Source organism: Lissotriton helveticus, chromosome 6 (assembly GCF_964261635.1).
Source record: "Lissotriton helveticus chromosome 6, aLisHel1.1, whole genome shotgun sequence".
In the NCBI taxonomy this organism is placed as follows: domain Eukaryota; kingdom Metazoa; phylum Chordata; class Amphibia; order Caudata; family Salamandridae; genus Lissotriton; species Lissotriton helveticus.
In genome coordinates, this window is record NC_136067.1 from 1,041,904,608 (window position 1) to 1,041,918,396 (window position 13,789).

At 47.2% G+C, this 13,789-nt stretch overlaps 1 protein-coding gene across 2 annotated transcripts in view; it reads left to right on the forward strand.

Annotated features, from left to right (window-relative positions):
- The window catches only part of UTRN (utrophin), a 1,532,463-nt gene that overhangs the window by 1,431,988 nt on the left and 86,686 nt on the right, over positions 1-13,789 (forward strand). For both annotated transcript variants that reach the window (XM_078648677.1, XM_078648678.1), the window contains 3 exons: positions 474-512; positions 726-791; positions 11,432-11,497. In XM_078648677.1, the coding sequence (XP_078504803.1) occupies positions 474-512; positions 726-791; positions 11,432-11,497 (171 nt within the window). The remainder of the gene's footprint in view (positions 1-473; positions 513-725; positions 792-11,431; positions 11,498-13,789) is intronic.

The window sequence follows — 13,789 nt, forward strand, 5'->3', positions numbered from 1 at the left end:
TGGCACCAGTTGAAGACTGTTCAGTTGTTTTCATATTCATAAACTTTGTATGTGCGGCTATTTTTAAAGTGATTTAATATGCCCTCCTTATTGTCTAAACAAAAACGCATTTTTTGTACACTAAATAGAAATCCTTACCCGCTCTTTCTTCAGGCAATACTGCAACACTGCTTTACGTTCATTTCCGTCTTCACTGCACCACATTTTCGCATTGCTATAATCATCAAATTGCTTCACTCTTGGACACAGCTTTGAAAAGCAAATCGATTGTACTATTTCCGGGTCGTTTGGGTTTAATTTGTCGTTTTACACGAAAAGTAATTCTCCTCCCAGTGAGCACTGCAGTGTCTTTTGCTGGCTCCGATTGTTTCTGTATGCGGTGTTGTTCGAATCAATATTTGGTCAGAAGGTGTTTCATGCCTTCCTTTTGCCGGCAAAAAACTGTATTCTTATGGTCCTTTCTTCTCTTGCAGGCCTGTTACGCTCATCAGCATGTGGCCAGAGCAATATGAGTGAGTATACAAAGCATCCTTCCATTACATAATCTGCACTCGCCTGATCCTAATTCCAGAATTTAAAAAAATGAAGTAACTGCAAAATAGGTCCTGCTTGCTGTCTGATTTAGGGATCTAGCGGCTTGCAAATGTAGTTCAATTTAAAAAAAGAAGTTTTGTGGCTTGGTGTCCATGCTCTATGTAAACAAATGTTGTCTGTTTTCCCTCTAGCCCTTCTCATGCTCCCCAAATTTTTGATGATGACACCCACTCTAGAATAGAGCAATACGCCACCAGGTAAGACACTGTGCCCTCTTAACATTTGTGATCCAGTGTATTTAACAAGATTCAAAATCCAAAGCACTTATACTGTTGTGACATGGATCGGGAAAACAAGCTATTTATAATCACTCTATTTTTACATCAGAGCCCTTAGTAATTCCATCACAGAGACAGAATAGTTTAGGATTGGGTGCCTGCTCCTTTCCGAAAAACTATGGTGCCTCCAACGGGAAGCTTTTCTGAGACAGATTCTTTCTTGATAGATCATTTCAGGTATCACTTTTCGGTGTAGATTCAGAACCAGGCCCAAGATATGATTTGTGCAGGCTGCAAGCCACACGCATCCTTCACGACTCTGCTGGAGGGTGTGCGGGAAACAGTCTGGTAGTACAGAGCGTGGGCTTTTCTTCGTTCATGTGTCATGTTCCACTATCTAGACTCACCTCAAACAGCATTTGTCTATAAAGTCTTTTTGATGACTGGAATATATTGGAACTCAGGAAACTTGATCATCCAAACTGAACAGGGCTATTGAGTTTCTTCTGTGATAAAGAATCTGTAGTGAAAAATAGGGAAAACTAACCTTTAGTAACAATGTTGACATCTAATGATATTTATGATTTGAAGGGATACTCCATGTGCTGAAGATTCTTTATTCCTTCATAACTCCCCACATGAAATACGACCAGAGTGAAGCTATCATAGTGTTCACAGTAACTTTTGAAGGACTGTGGGCCATATGTAACATTCCAAATTGCGATTGCAAATGCCGAAATTTGCACAATTTCGGCGTTTGCGATCGCAATTGGGCTCAGTGGTATGTACGAAAGAAAAACTGCCTCGCAACATAAGGAATCGCAAAATTTGCGATTTCCTATTTTGCGATTGCGTTTAAGGAATCGCAAATTGCTATTCCTTAAATGCATTGTAAGAAGCACAGAAAAAGTGCAATTTGGTCTTAAGGAATTAAGCTTGAAGTTGGTGGTAATTTGCCATTTCTCTGAAAAATTCACTTTTTTGCATTTTTCAAAGTGCCATGCCCTAAGGGCATGTATGTGTGCCACATGTGCACACATGCACATTTCAGGGGTGCAACAGGGTGTCCTTTTGACACCCTGGCACCCTTGAAATTGTATTCTCAATTTGGGATTCTCTAATTGAGAATCGCAAATTGAGAATGTCTTCCCATTCATTCCTATGGGCGTCTAGAATGGGGAGATATTCCTTAATTGCAAATGGCAATTTGCAATTCGCAATTAAGGAATATGAAGGATTCACAAAATTATTTGCAAATCCTACATACATAGCATTTTGCGATTCTCAAATAGCGATTCGCAAAAAATCGCAATTTGAGAATTGCAAAATCAGATTTTATTACATATGGCCACAGATCTTGTTTACAAAGCTATTGCTTCTACAACTATTGTTTTTCCCCAGTCCACTGAAACCTGAAGTGCAAGAGTGCATGTGTGGGTATTTTTCATTATAAAATGAAATATAAGGAACAGAGACCTTTATTTATATTGAGGCTTAAATGTAATACTTGTTTGCTTGCTGAGGCTCCAACATGGCTCCTCCTTGATATATAGGTAAATGGTCAAAGAAATTTGAAATCCTTCTCTCATTCTCCAGAAAGCAATGCAAAAAATCTATGAACTTAGAATTTATTTTGAAAAGTGCCAATTGCAGTTTTTATGTCAATACACAACTGTTTTTACTGCAGTATATGAAAAAGATTTGTAACCTGGAATCTTCCTTCCAACACCCAGCCACGCATTTATACAAACAAAACCAATCACCACACTCTGTAGCTATTAGGTTTAGCTACCTACTGTTTGTTGTATTTGGTTGCCTTTTTAGGTCTCGCCTGTCGATGCGCATGCGCATCGAGCAAGCGAGACTATAGGGGCTCATCCAGACTTTATCTAACTTGCAAGGAATCGTGGCGATTCCTTGCAGTGCCCGTGACTTTTAAGCTCAATGCGCATGTGCATTGAGCTTAAAAGCGCGTGCACATGCCCCCAGCCGCCTGCCTTGCCTACTCTCTCTCACAGCCTCCCCCAGCTCCGCCCCCTCACTACTTGATTGCACGGCCGCTAGGCCGTGCCTCCCCTACTCTCCTCCCCCCTCCTCCTCTCCTCCCCTGCCTGCCTGCCGCTAGGCCGTGCCTCCCCTACTCTCCTCCCCCCTCCTCCTCCTACTGCCGTGTCGCACCTCTCCCCTCTCCGCCCCCTCCCCTGCCAGCCGTGTTACGGTGAAAGGCTTGTTCCACATAGGAAAGATATTCTTCTTTAGTTTTCACTCCTTGCATCTATCCACTATTGTTCCAGATTCATATGAGAGAGGTACACAATTATTGACCCACTGCTACTGTTTGTTGTCATATTTCATCCACGAGTACCACCACCCGATATGATGTTGTCATGCCTACAATACCTCTTCGTTATTCTGTCCCCTTTGCTTAGACGCCCGCTCCGCACCCCACCACCATTTGTTCCCTCCCGAGACCGCCCTCCAAAACAGAGCCCCCAACCCTCGTCCGCCCCCCGGCAGACAGATGCGCCCTCGCCACACCTCTCCTGCAAACCTGGCTCGCGTGTCTCCCCCCCCCCCGCCGCCTCCCACTTGTCGTTCTTTGCTTCTTAGTTAATGGTGTGGCAGCATGTGAGACGGACAAGAAGGGGGGGCGAGGGGGGTCATAGCCCATTCTTGCAGATCTGGGGCCATGCTTCTTTCGCTTGTCTAGCAGGAAACCAAACTCCACCGTGGCTGCCCCCGCACTGCCTCCCCCCCCTAGTTGGACGAAGCATCGGTCGCACGCCTAGGAGTCAGCACACCGTACAATACTCGCCTCCAACATGCTGCACCACGACAGCCCACTTGTATCCAGCATCTTACACCCAGGACCTTATACCCAGGTGTCACAAGTCTCGCCACCCCGACCCCGGACTCGGTCGGCACCTCCGTGCCAAGTGGTGCTTACACGCGACCATCGCCCGCATTTCCCGTGCTTCGGAATTCAAATGCTCTCGCCCGACAGCCTCTAACAGCAGCCCACCTCTCATGCATTACCCGCCATCTCCCGAGCCTCGCTTTCCCCGCAGTATTTCTTTTACGCCCCCAATGATGCCCCGTACATCCCCAAGACCACAACCCGTCCCCATCCACCAGACCGGCAACCTCCTACCAATGCATAGTATATGTATTTTTGTCCTAAACCAAAATTAAAATGCTGGCCCTGCATAACGAAGGTCATTTTGAATTATAGAGCCACAAATAGAGTATTTAGAAAACCATGGTGTTAACCCCTGTGGGGCGAAAAGCTTCATTGGCTTGGCGCACCATAAGAGGACTTCTTATTCTATTTGCAATACTAGCCACCCGGCAACCTCCTTCTCCCGCTACCTGCCGCAGCTCCCTGCCTCCCCCAGATCCCACCCCTCCGACCAACTTGGTGCCTGCCTCATTTGGTCACCCTTTAGGAAACTTTTGTCACTCTCACTTGTGAGCCCCCCAGCATCAGGCCAAACCCAGCGTTGAAGCACCATTGTGCAGCTCTGCGATGACCCGACAGCGCTTAACCCCCTGCAGCAGAACATTTGCAAAGCACATTTGATCTGAGTTAATAAGAACTTGTTGTTTGTTTGTCCTCTCAGACATTCATGCAGCTGTTGCTTCTCCAGTGAGACAGTCACTTCCTCCTTTCCTGTCCTCCCTGTATCTTTCGCTGTGTCCACCCTCTGTCGTGCTCCCTTCCTCCGCCCTCTCCTTCTTTCCCACCCTAATCTAAACCCTCTCTTTTCCTTCCCTCCATTCTCTCTTCCATTCTACTCTTCCCTCCAACGTCTCTTTCTTCTATATACCAATTTATTTTATCCATAGCTGTGTTCTCCTTTCCCCTTCCCCTCTTCAATCCCTCCACTGGTCTCTCCTCTTTTCCACCCGTTATTCTTCCTTTAAATCCTTTCTTTTCCAGATTCCTCATTCCCTCCCTCACACTTCTCATCTCCCTCTAAGACTGCCTTGATCTACGCCACCCTCCCTGCCCTGCTTCTCTCCATCGCATCCCTACACCCCCCCCCTGCCCTCCCTCTCTCTCTCTCCTCCTCTCACACTGCCAGACTCCTGGCCACCGGTGCACTGAGATGCTCCCAGCCGAGCACTGGCCCCAGTGGAGCCAGCCACAGCCCATCCATCACTCTTTATCAGTGCCCATGTGGCAGTTCGGTGGGCCCTGACACCAAGGGGAGGGGGACCTGCGGGGCCGCGCGGGAGGGAGCTGGTGGAGACAGGGGGAGGTATTATTGAGGTGATAAGCAGCCATTACAAACAACAACAACAACTGTCCGGTCTGGTAACTTCAAAGAAACGTTGCATAATGTATGTAGGCCAGGAATGTAAACAGTCAACGATACAATGCAATGCTAGGCAATAATGCTTTATTGGCATTACCGAAGGTCCAAGGATTGCCAAATGCTAGAGGTGTCACATTTACAAAAATTATAACTATTGGCTTTGTAAAGAAGAAAGCTATTAATTTAGCTATTTAGAAAAAACAACACATAAATAAAAAACAAAAAAATAAATAACACCTATAGCTCAAACTTTACTACTGCGAGACCTATTGCATTTCCAATGCTTGTTGTCTATGTAGGTATTACATAGACTGAACTTTTCATTGAAAGTTGAAAATATTTTTTGCTCCATGGTAATTTTGTCCTTCCTTTGTGTCTCTCTCCCCCTCGTCTATTAATCTTTAGGTCAGTAGGCTTCTGAATTTTGTTTTCCCTCTCTGCTTATGTTTATTTAATTGAATTTAAAAGATTGTTTTTGATCCGCTTCTTAGAATTTAACAGAGACTGAGGGGTATATTCTCAAAAACATCACCAAAAAATGCTCACAAACCTTTACACATCGCAACCTATCACAGGAAAATTACCCCGTGTTAACGTGGAATTCACAACATGGGGGTACGATGCAATAGTCTCCCGAATCCGCGGTCAATGTCCGCGATACAACCACCTCGACGGAGATACAAACACAAACTGCAACACCAAAAAACGTGCAATCAGCCCATTTGCGATGAGGAAAGCAGGGATAAGCACCGCCAGGCCCGCGACACACACAGAAGTGAAAAGCACACTGCCCGAAAGGGAGAAGGGTGAGCCAATTCAGAGCCGGAGGGACATCTCACACATAATGCAGCACACACACATAGGAAGCAGAGCACCCCACCATCTAACACAATGTGGTACAAAAACCAACATTTGCTCAAACGAACACAGGACACAAGTGCACCCACCTGTGGCCTGTAAACAGCCATACGCATCTGGCAAAGCACGAAACAGGGATATGATAATCCACAAATACAAACCCACAGTCCTTATGGGGGTAGCAATGCACATTTTGCAGGGAGCCAGAGAATCTGGGACACACACATTGGCATACAAATCAAGAAACAACACAGTTTGAGAGAGGTGAAAGTGTGGAAACGTTATGAACAAGTGCATGTCAGTACGGCCAAGAGAAGTGCCACGATATGCAGACCAATGCAGCAGCATGCCTGAATGAGGAACGCATGAAAGCGCCCATGTCGAGGTCAGGGGAGTCCATCACCAACACAAGTCAGTGCCAACCCGCGTTGGTTGTCCACGCCGGGATCATGAGTCTTGGCCAATGCAGCCATGTCCACTGTCGTCTTGGAACATGTGACCAGATTCCCAACCTGCAACCAGGCGTCAGGACACATGCAATAGGTCACATCCAGTTGTGGCTGCAGGTACCTTGTCACTCGTCCATGAATGCGAGTGCAGCAGCGTAGGCCAACAGCTCCAATGAGCGATCGTCGTCCAACACATCTGACATGTCATCAATGTAATCCATCAGCTGACCCGGACAGATGTGCTGGCTCCAACCACTCAAGCCAATGTGCACCAAAGCCCAATCTGGCAGTGGCTCAATGTGCTCACTGCACACGACGACTCGTGCAATCTCCCAGGCCCAGTTTCCAGCCTGCATGCCAAACATCCATGCATGCCATAACCGGGCACCACAGTGACACTCCTGGTCGTGGGTCAACCGGGGGCGAACACACACATCGAAATCCAGGTCAGCTACCGTTACGTTGGAGAGGCGGACATCCATGGACCACTCAAATATGCACGAGCGACAATGCAACACAGGCTGAACGCAGATGACGTCCACAAGGCGGAAGCTCAGCCGGTAACTGATCCGCAGCACTGCCAATGGCAGTGCCCCCAGTACATGCAGCAGACGTGCACAGTCCAGGTCCACAAGACTGGAGTCGAGACCTGTGGAAGAAATGGAACAGCTCGGTGCAATGTGCAGTGTCTGTGTGCAACGGGTGCAGGGGTGGGGTGGGAGTATGTGTGCAGGCCTTTTCACGCATGCTAACTACGACCAAGGACTTCTGCTTGTGGGATGTGTACACGTTGGTCGCAAGTCGGGCAGTGCGTAGTGTGGTAGTCGCAAATAAGTGCTTTTGTATCTGTCAGGGGGTGCTGGCCACATGCAAGTTCCTGCTCAGAGTTGCAGATGTGCTACTGCCTGATGGTGTAGACGACGGACCTTTCATCCCTACAGTAACTTCACCATCTGCATGCATGCATACAGGAGATGTACAGAGGTCTGTCGCGTGTGTGGTGGGACGTCTGCAACCCTGGGAATCATTGATGATATGCCCAACACATGGCACATGAGCGGCCTCACTGTGCGTTACATTGCCACACAGCTTCTCCTCCCTCCCAAACCTGTGGGCTGCGCAGTTGCATCATGTGCACTCCTACGGCACACCATTGTAATGCCTGTTAGCGCATGTCCAACGGCATGCCAACAACACTGTGATGCTGGCCTTCGAAGGTGTGCGGCCACGTGAGTGTAGGCCAATGGTCCGGACAGGGCGGACACAGGTGTACAGCCCATGGTTGGCTGTGATTGTGCTGTAAATGAGGTCAGGTGACTGATTCCTGCATCCGCAGGACTGATACACATGACACTTGGCAGGCATGTGTCAAGACCCCGAGCGGTTTTGTGCTCCTACATGTCCCCGTATGTGCGGGCCCCCTCCTCCTGCTGCATTCTACATTGCAACATCGACTACTGTGGCCCTGGTGGTGACTACACCCCAACACAGAGACACACTTATCTCACTTTCTGCCCAAGGCCAGGTCCGAGCCACGCCCTGCTCCCCATGCTGAATCAGCACACCCCTGCGCTGACCTGACATACACCGGACATGCACATCCCGCTTGTGCATGCAGGGAACTGCGTGCACAGCTACATGTCCAGGGTCACTGCCAACACTGAGATGGCATGGTAACGTCCGCTAAAGACAGCACACTTTGATGCTGCAGGGCCCGTGCCCATCATGCTGACACAATGACCACACGGACACACTTGTAAAGATTGTGTGAATGGCTATGGGCACGTGCGCACAGCCACATTTATTAACAGGCACACATACCGAGTGACACCTGTGTTGGATGTGTGTGGGGTGTGTGCACACCAGCCGGCAAGGGCTGCCTGGTGCAGTCAGCAATGGACAACAGTGTACATCATAAAGGACACAACCATTCAACCATAATGGCCCCATGACTTGTGCTGCACAGAGTTAGTGGCCATGGGTACACAGTGTCCGCAGGGGCCCACCGCCACGGGACACTGACCTGGGGGAGACTGGGGTAGGGTCATGAGTGCAGAGCAGGTTTCCGTAGATGTAAAAGGAGCTTGTCGCGCAGTGTCTCGGTGGACAGTGGAAGGTGTACCCCCAGGGCATGATGCATAGGGCAGGACCACGCTGAAACAGTCACTATGGAGGAGGAGTGTGGCTCACTGATTAGAGCGGCAGACTCTGATGCAGAGGTCTGGCCCAGGACCAGGGTTCAATTCCCAACGCGGCAGGGTCCTGAGCCCAAAAATGTCCGGACTAGATAATTCTCGCCTCGGTGCCTATTCTAATCATGGGGTCCCACGCTGCAACTCTGGGCAATAGTTGCTTAATCTCCACTACGGCGGCCCACCCGCTGCAGGATGCCTGGCTTTCACCCTGGGGATACCCAAGGCAAGCGCCTTGATGCCTTCGGGTGATACGTGCGCTATATAAGTCGCAATACATACATACATACACTATGGTGGAGATGAATGGAACAGACACATGTTGGACACCAGGTCCGGACCAGCCAGATGAAGATGCAGGAAACCATCAGGCCATGGACTCATCCGCCACCAAGGTCCAACGAGATTGTGCCCATGACTCACCGCGCACAGAGTTAGTGGCACCAGTGCTGTTAGGGGATGCTGCGATGTGGCGTGTCCAATGGTGTGGACTTCTCCACATTTTACCCAAAAAACAGTTCAACATGTGTGACCTACTGGCAGTAAGCCTGAGGCAGTGGCCGGCACGGACCATTCACCGAGTTTCGCCGGCTTGCGTTGAACAGGGTTCGTGGCACCACATGTTGCCGGCTCGCGTTGAACAGGGTTAGTTGCACCACGTGTCGCCGGCTTGCATTGAACAGGGTTAGTGGCATCACGTGTCATAGGCCTGCCATATGGAATTATGCCTCACTGATCAAAGGGAGTCTGGTGCTGTGCTGTTGCCACGGACTTGGGGACACTGCCATTCAGGACTCAGGACACAGTTCCACATGTGGGGCCTACTGGGCCGAAGAGGACGCTGATGGAGTATGTCAATGGAAAGGAGTGATGTGGGCCAGCGTCGGGTGGCCATCGATGGTCTGCGGAGGCTGCAGAGGTCGCGGAACTGGTGCTTGGAGCTTGCACCTGCACGTGGTGCGCCCTCTTTGACACACGCCAGGCAGGTGAGCGAAGCCTTGTTGGTGCGCTGGGGCAGGCATGACGGGTCTGGGAACCAGCAGCCCGGGGTGCAGCAGGCGCACAGGGACGCAAGCCCCACCGTGCTCGGCGCAGGACTCGTGGCGTGCTGAGAGGCGCCACCCTGGCAGAGGCATTGTCCATTCCGGAAGAGAACCACGACCAGTGTGACATGCTTTTTGTTCACACCATTACGCAGGCCTGGCGTACGCAGGTCCAACCCACTACGCACGTGCATGCAGGGGGAGACGTAACGTGCGAGATTTCCGCATTCTGCCCCTCAGCCTGTGGGGACGTGGTAGCGTCCACTGGCCACTACATTCCATGCACCAGCAGTTAATCTCCACATGGCCATTTCCGTGGTTTGTACTCTGTGGTCTGTCCGGCACCTCCACGCCACACCTGGCATTGGGTAGGTTCACATTCCTTAGTCACTTCCCGCTCTCACACATGCCTGTTCCATGCATCTCCTCACATCCTGCTATTGCATGGTCATTTTCTCCGTGGCATCTGTGGGTCTTCAGGTGTGGCTCTTGGCTGTGCTCCCTTTTATGCTGCAGGTAGTCGTTAACATCAGCAAAAGGCAGGTGTTAATTCCCTGGTGCGCTAGCGTGGCTTATCGCATGTTTTTGTGGCGCTTCACAGATCTGGCATTTCGTTCTGAAAGTGGTGTTGTGATGGAACACCTACTCTGCATCTCATTAGGATTAGTTGGTGGTGTCCTCCATGGGGATACATTTTGGGGCAGTTATCCAGGGAATACAGGCAATGTCTGCCGTTTGCACCAGCTTGTGAATGGGGTGTTAAATCTATCTCCACTTTTGATGCGTTATGGTGGGGATAAATTGGAGATGAGTCCTTGTGAATATCCCCCTAAATGTGTAAATCGTATTGCTAACAATCCTTGAACCTGAAATTGTTAAACAGCAATACACTTATCACTGCCTAAATAGCATTTTCAAAGATAATAGGTATGGCTTTAATGTGCATAGCCGTGCAAACACAGGCATTCTCAAATGCTGATTGCATGCACAGAAGCTTTAGTACATTAAAGGCAGAACCTTTGGTTTTGCCAATGATGGGGACCAAAGTAGCAGAAAAGGTTTACTTTTTATACGGAATGCATATGGAATATAAAGAATTAAATGTAACCAGGTATGCTGCTTGAGAGTACTTTTTAAAATCTAAAATATCCCCTTCCCCAGGTCATTCATGCGACACTTGCCTGGCTCACACACACACACACACATTTGTAGGTAATAGACCTCTCTACCCTCCCCCTCTCTTCCATTTTCTTCTTTCAATGCCTTTACATCTAGTTAATAAGAATTATTCCCCACAGGCCGGTGGATGTAGGTGGCGGTTATTGTAATGCTTGTCTTTTCAAAATAATAAAAGATTTAAACAATAAAATAGCCCCTCATTCATGAACACATTTTCTCGAAAACAAAACTATAAACCAATCAGTCAGGAGCATGAAATAAGAGAGAAGCCTACTCTATATCTTTAAAGAATTTGTAACAGTAAAAATTGCAGACGAGAGCACTATCAGGCCTGTCTTAAAAATGCTAAGCACATTTAAAACATAATTGACAGAAAGCATCTGTAAGCTATTATTGTAGGGTTTCTGTCCATGCCAACTGGGTTGAGTTCTCTTATCATGCAAGAGGCTAACCAATTAGTTAGATGTTTACTTTTTGAAGGTCTGTGTAGTGAAGTTTGTGACTAAAATCTCCGAAATGCAAAGTCCAGTATGTGAGTGATGAATTCACACTAAGCATATTATCCTACTTTCCTTCCAGACTGGCCCACATGGAACGAACGAACGGTTCTCTGCTCACCGACAGCAGCTCCACCACGGGAAGTGTGTAAGTAAATCATGCAATTAGTGCAGCTAGCCGGGGGCATTTTATTTGATTAGAGTTGTCGCGAATAATTTCCTTTGATTGCTCGTTTGAAATCTAAGCCCAATCAGTAAGTTTAAGAAGCAAGCTGCAAAAAAATCAGTATAAAAAGTATGATCTTGTGCAGGAAAGAGAATCATTGTAAAGGATAGTTTATAACTATGATGGTTAATGATGTGCCTTCTACATTTCTATAGCCCTTTTCTATATTGTTTATTTTGCCACTTTCCGTCTTATTTATACGTGTATAAATTTCACATGTCGATGTCGTACTGGGTGAACCCAGCCATATCTCAGGTTCCAAGCAGTCTTCTAAGACAGGGTTGTGAATAAGCCGTTCTTCGGCTCTTCTAGTTGAGTACGTCTCCATGAGGAACGGTGAGACCCATTTTGTAGCCCTAGGATTTGTTAGCCATGTTTAAAAAATAATACAATATTTGGGTTCTTTGTAATCAAGGGGTTGTGTGGGAAGCCCCTCTAGTATTTGGTACTATATATAAGAATATCGATTACACCCCAAGCTTTAATTTCTGATGTACTTAGAGCCGCAAATAGGGCTGTGTGAGCCAAGTCCTAACTGCCTTTACACTCTGACCAGGCGGTCGTGAGTTCAAATACCCAGCTTTTCATTCTTCAGAGGTCAGTAAACAGAGTATTACTACATTAGGAAATTATATCTGTGCTTTTAGTTAATACTGATGCATAAACACTATATTAATATCATAGGAGTGGCGTTGCCTGTAGTGTATCTTTTCTAGCTCGATTTAAGTCCATGTCTCTCGGTTGGAGGGCGCTTCTTTTAGGCAGTAGGTTCCCAGCTTTTTTCAACAAGCGCAAACTATCAGATTGCTCGATTGTATATAACTCATAGCCTAGATTTAACCTTCAATCTAGGTTTTTATCTTCAGTGTTTTTTCCGTTGGTTAATATCTTCATTTTATCTATACCTGAGAGCTTAATTTAATTATTATATATGGTATATTTGCAGCTTAATTGCAAATGCAGGTTTCTTCATATGGTGTTTTGGAAAAAGAAATTGACAGTCTTTTGACAGGTGTACTTTCTCCGCGTGTAGAGTCTCAATCACTCTGCATGGCATAAGCATACGCATATTCAGACGAATACCGGCAATTAGGTACCTTCTGCTTTCCTACTGATTGACAGCTCCTTTGAAATGGCCTGTCAATCTGTCATTTCTGTAGGTGCCCTTGGCCTGACCCTTAAGTTGAAATCTGTCATTTGTTGCTGCAGGTGTGTCATATGGCCGAGCCTTAGCCTCAGTTGACACCTCAAATGAGTTTTATGCATTGGGATATGATATATAGTTTTATATGCATGGACGTTCTGCTACATTAATGATGTAAGCCTCTCTTGTTTATGTTATGCTACTAATCTGGTAAACATGGCTAAGGGATAGTGCTTTTCTCTGTTCTTCTTCATATGAGCATTTTATTACGTAAATGTCCTCTTTTGAGTGATACCAGAGATATATCAGCATTCACATGGTGTGAAAACGTCCTAAAACAACAAAAACAGCAACAACAACAAAAGCAAATGCAGCCCTCACCCAGATTTAAGTGAAGAATCATGGAAAGAAAGCACTCTCATATATGTATTTTCTTAAAGATTTCAAGCACGTTTCATTGCTGCCATAAATTGTTAGTTTTATGAAACTTAGTCTTATCAAATTTGTCTGTACAGTACTAGTGAGGGAATCTGTGATATCACACCGGATTTCGGTGGTTATTCTTCATTTCTGGCCAGTTTTTCTCCAGGTGGAGTTTCCGGGTGTATGACATTAAATTTGCAAAGCTGACAGTGATCTCATAATTGGTTGGTCTAGTAAGCTCCGTTCGTGTTCCTCTTGGGCTATGTCTGCTTTGTGATCTGTTCTGTCTCCCACAATGTGCCCACTTTTTTAGTTTTTTTTTTGTGTCTGCAGCTTTGTTATTTATTTATCAAGCTTAGTTGACAGGAAGTGGCTCTATTAGAGTGCTGTTTTTCGACAGAGGTGATAAAATGTGCTTAAAACCGAACATGAGTTTCTCCTCTCTGTGGCTTCTATGCTCCAGGTGCCTCATACATGCTGTGGCTCCCTGACTTAGGGGGCCGATTAGGATGGCGGACAGACTTGCGTCCGTCCGCCATCCCAGAGGTGGAGGGACCGTCCGCATGGACTGCAGAGGTCCCTCCGTGCAAATCAGGATGTGACCGCCACCCCGGCGGTCACATCCTGGATATTTAACATTGCGTCGG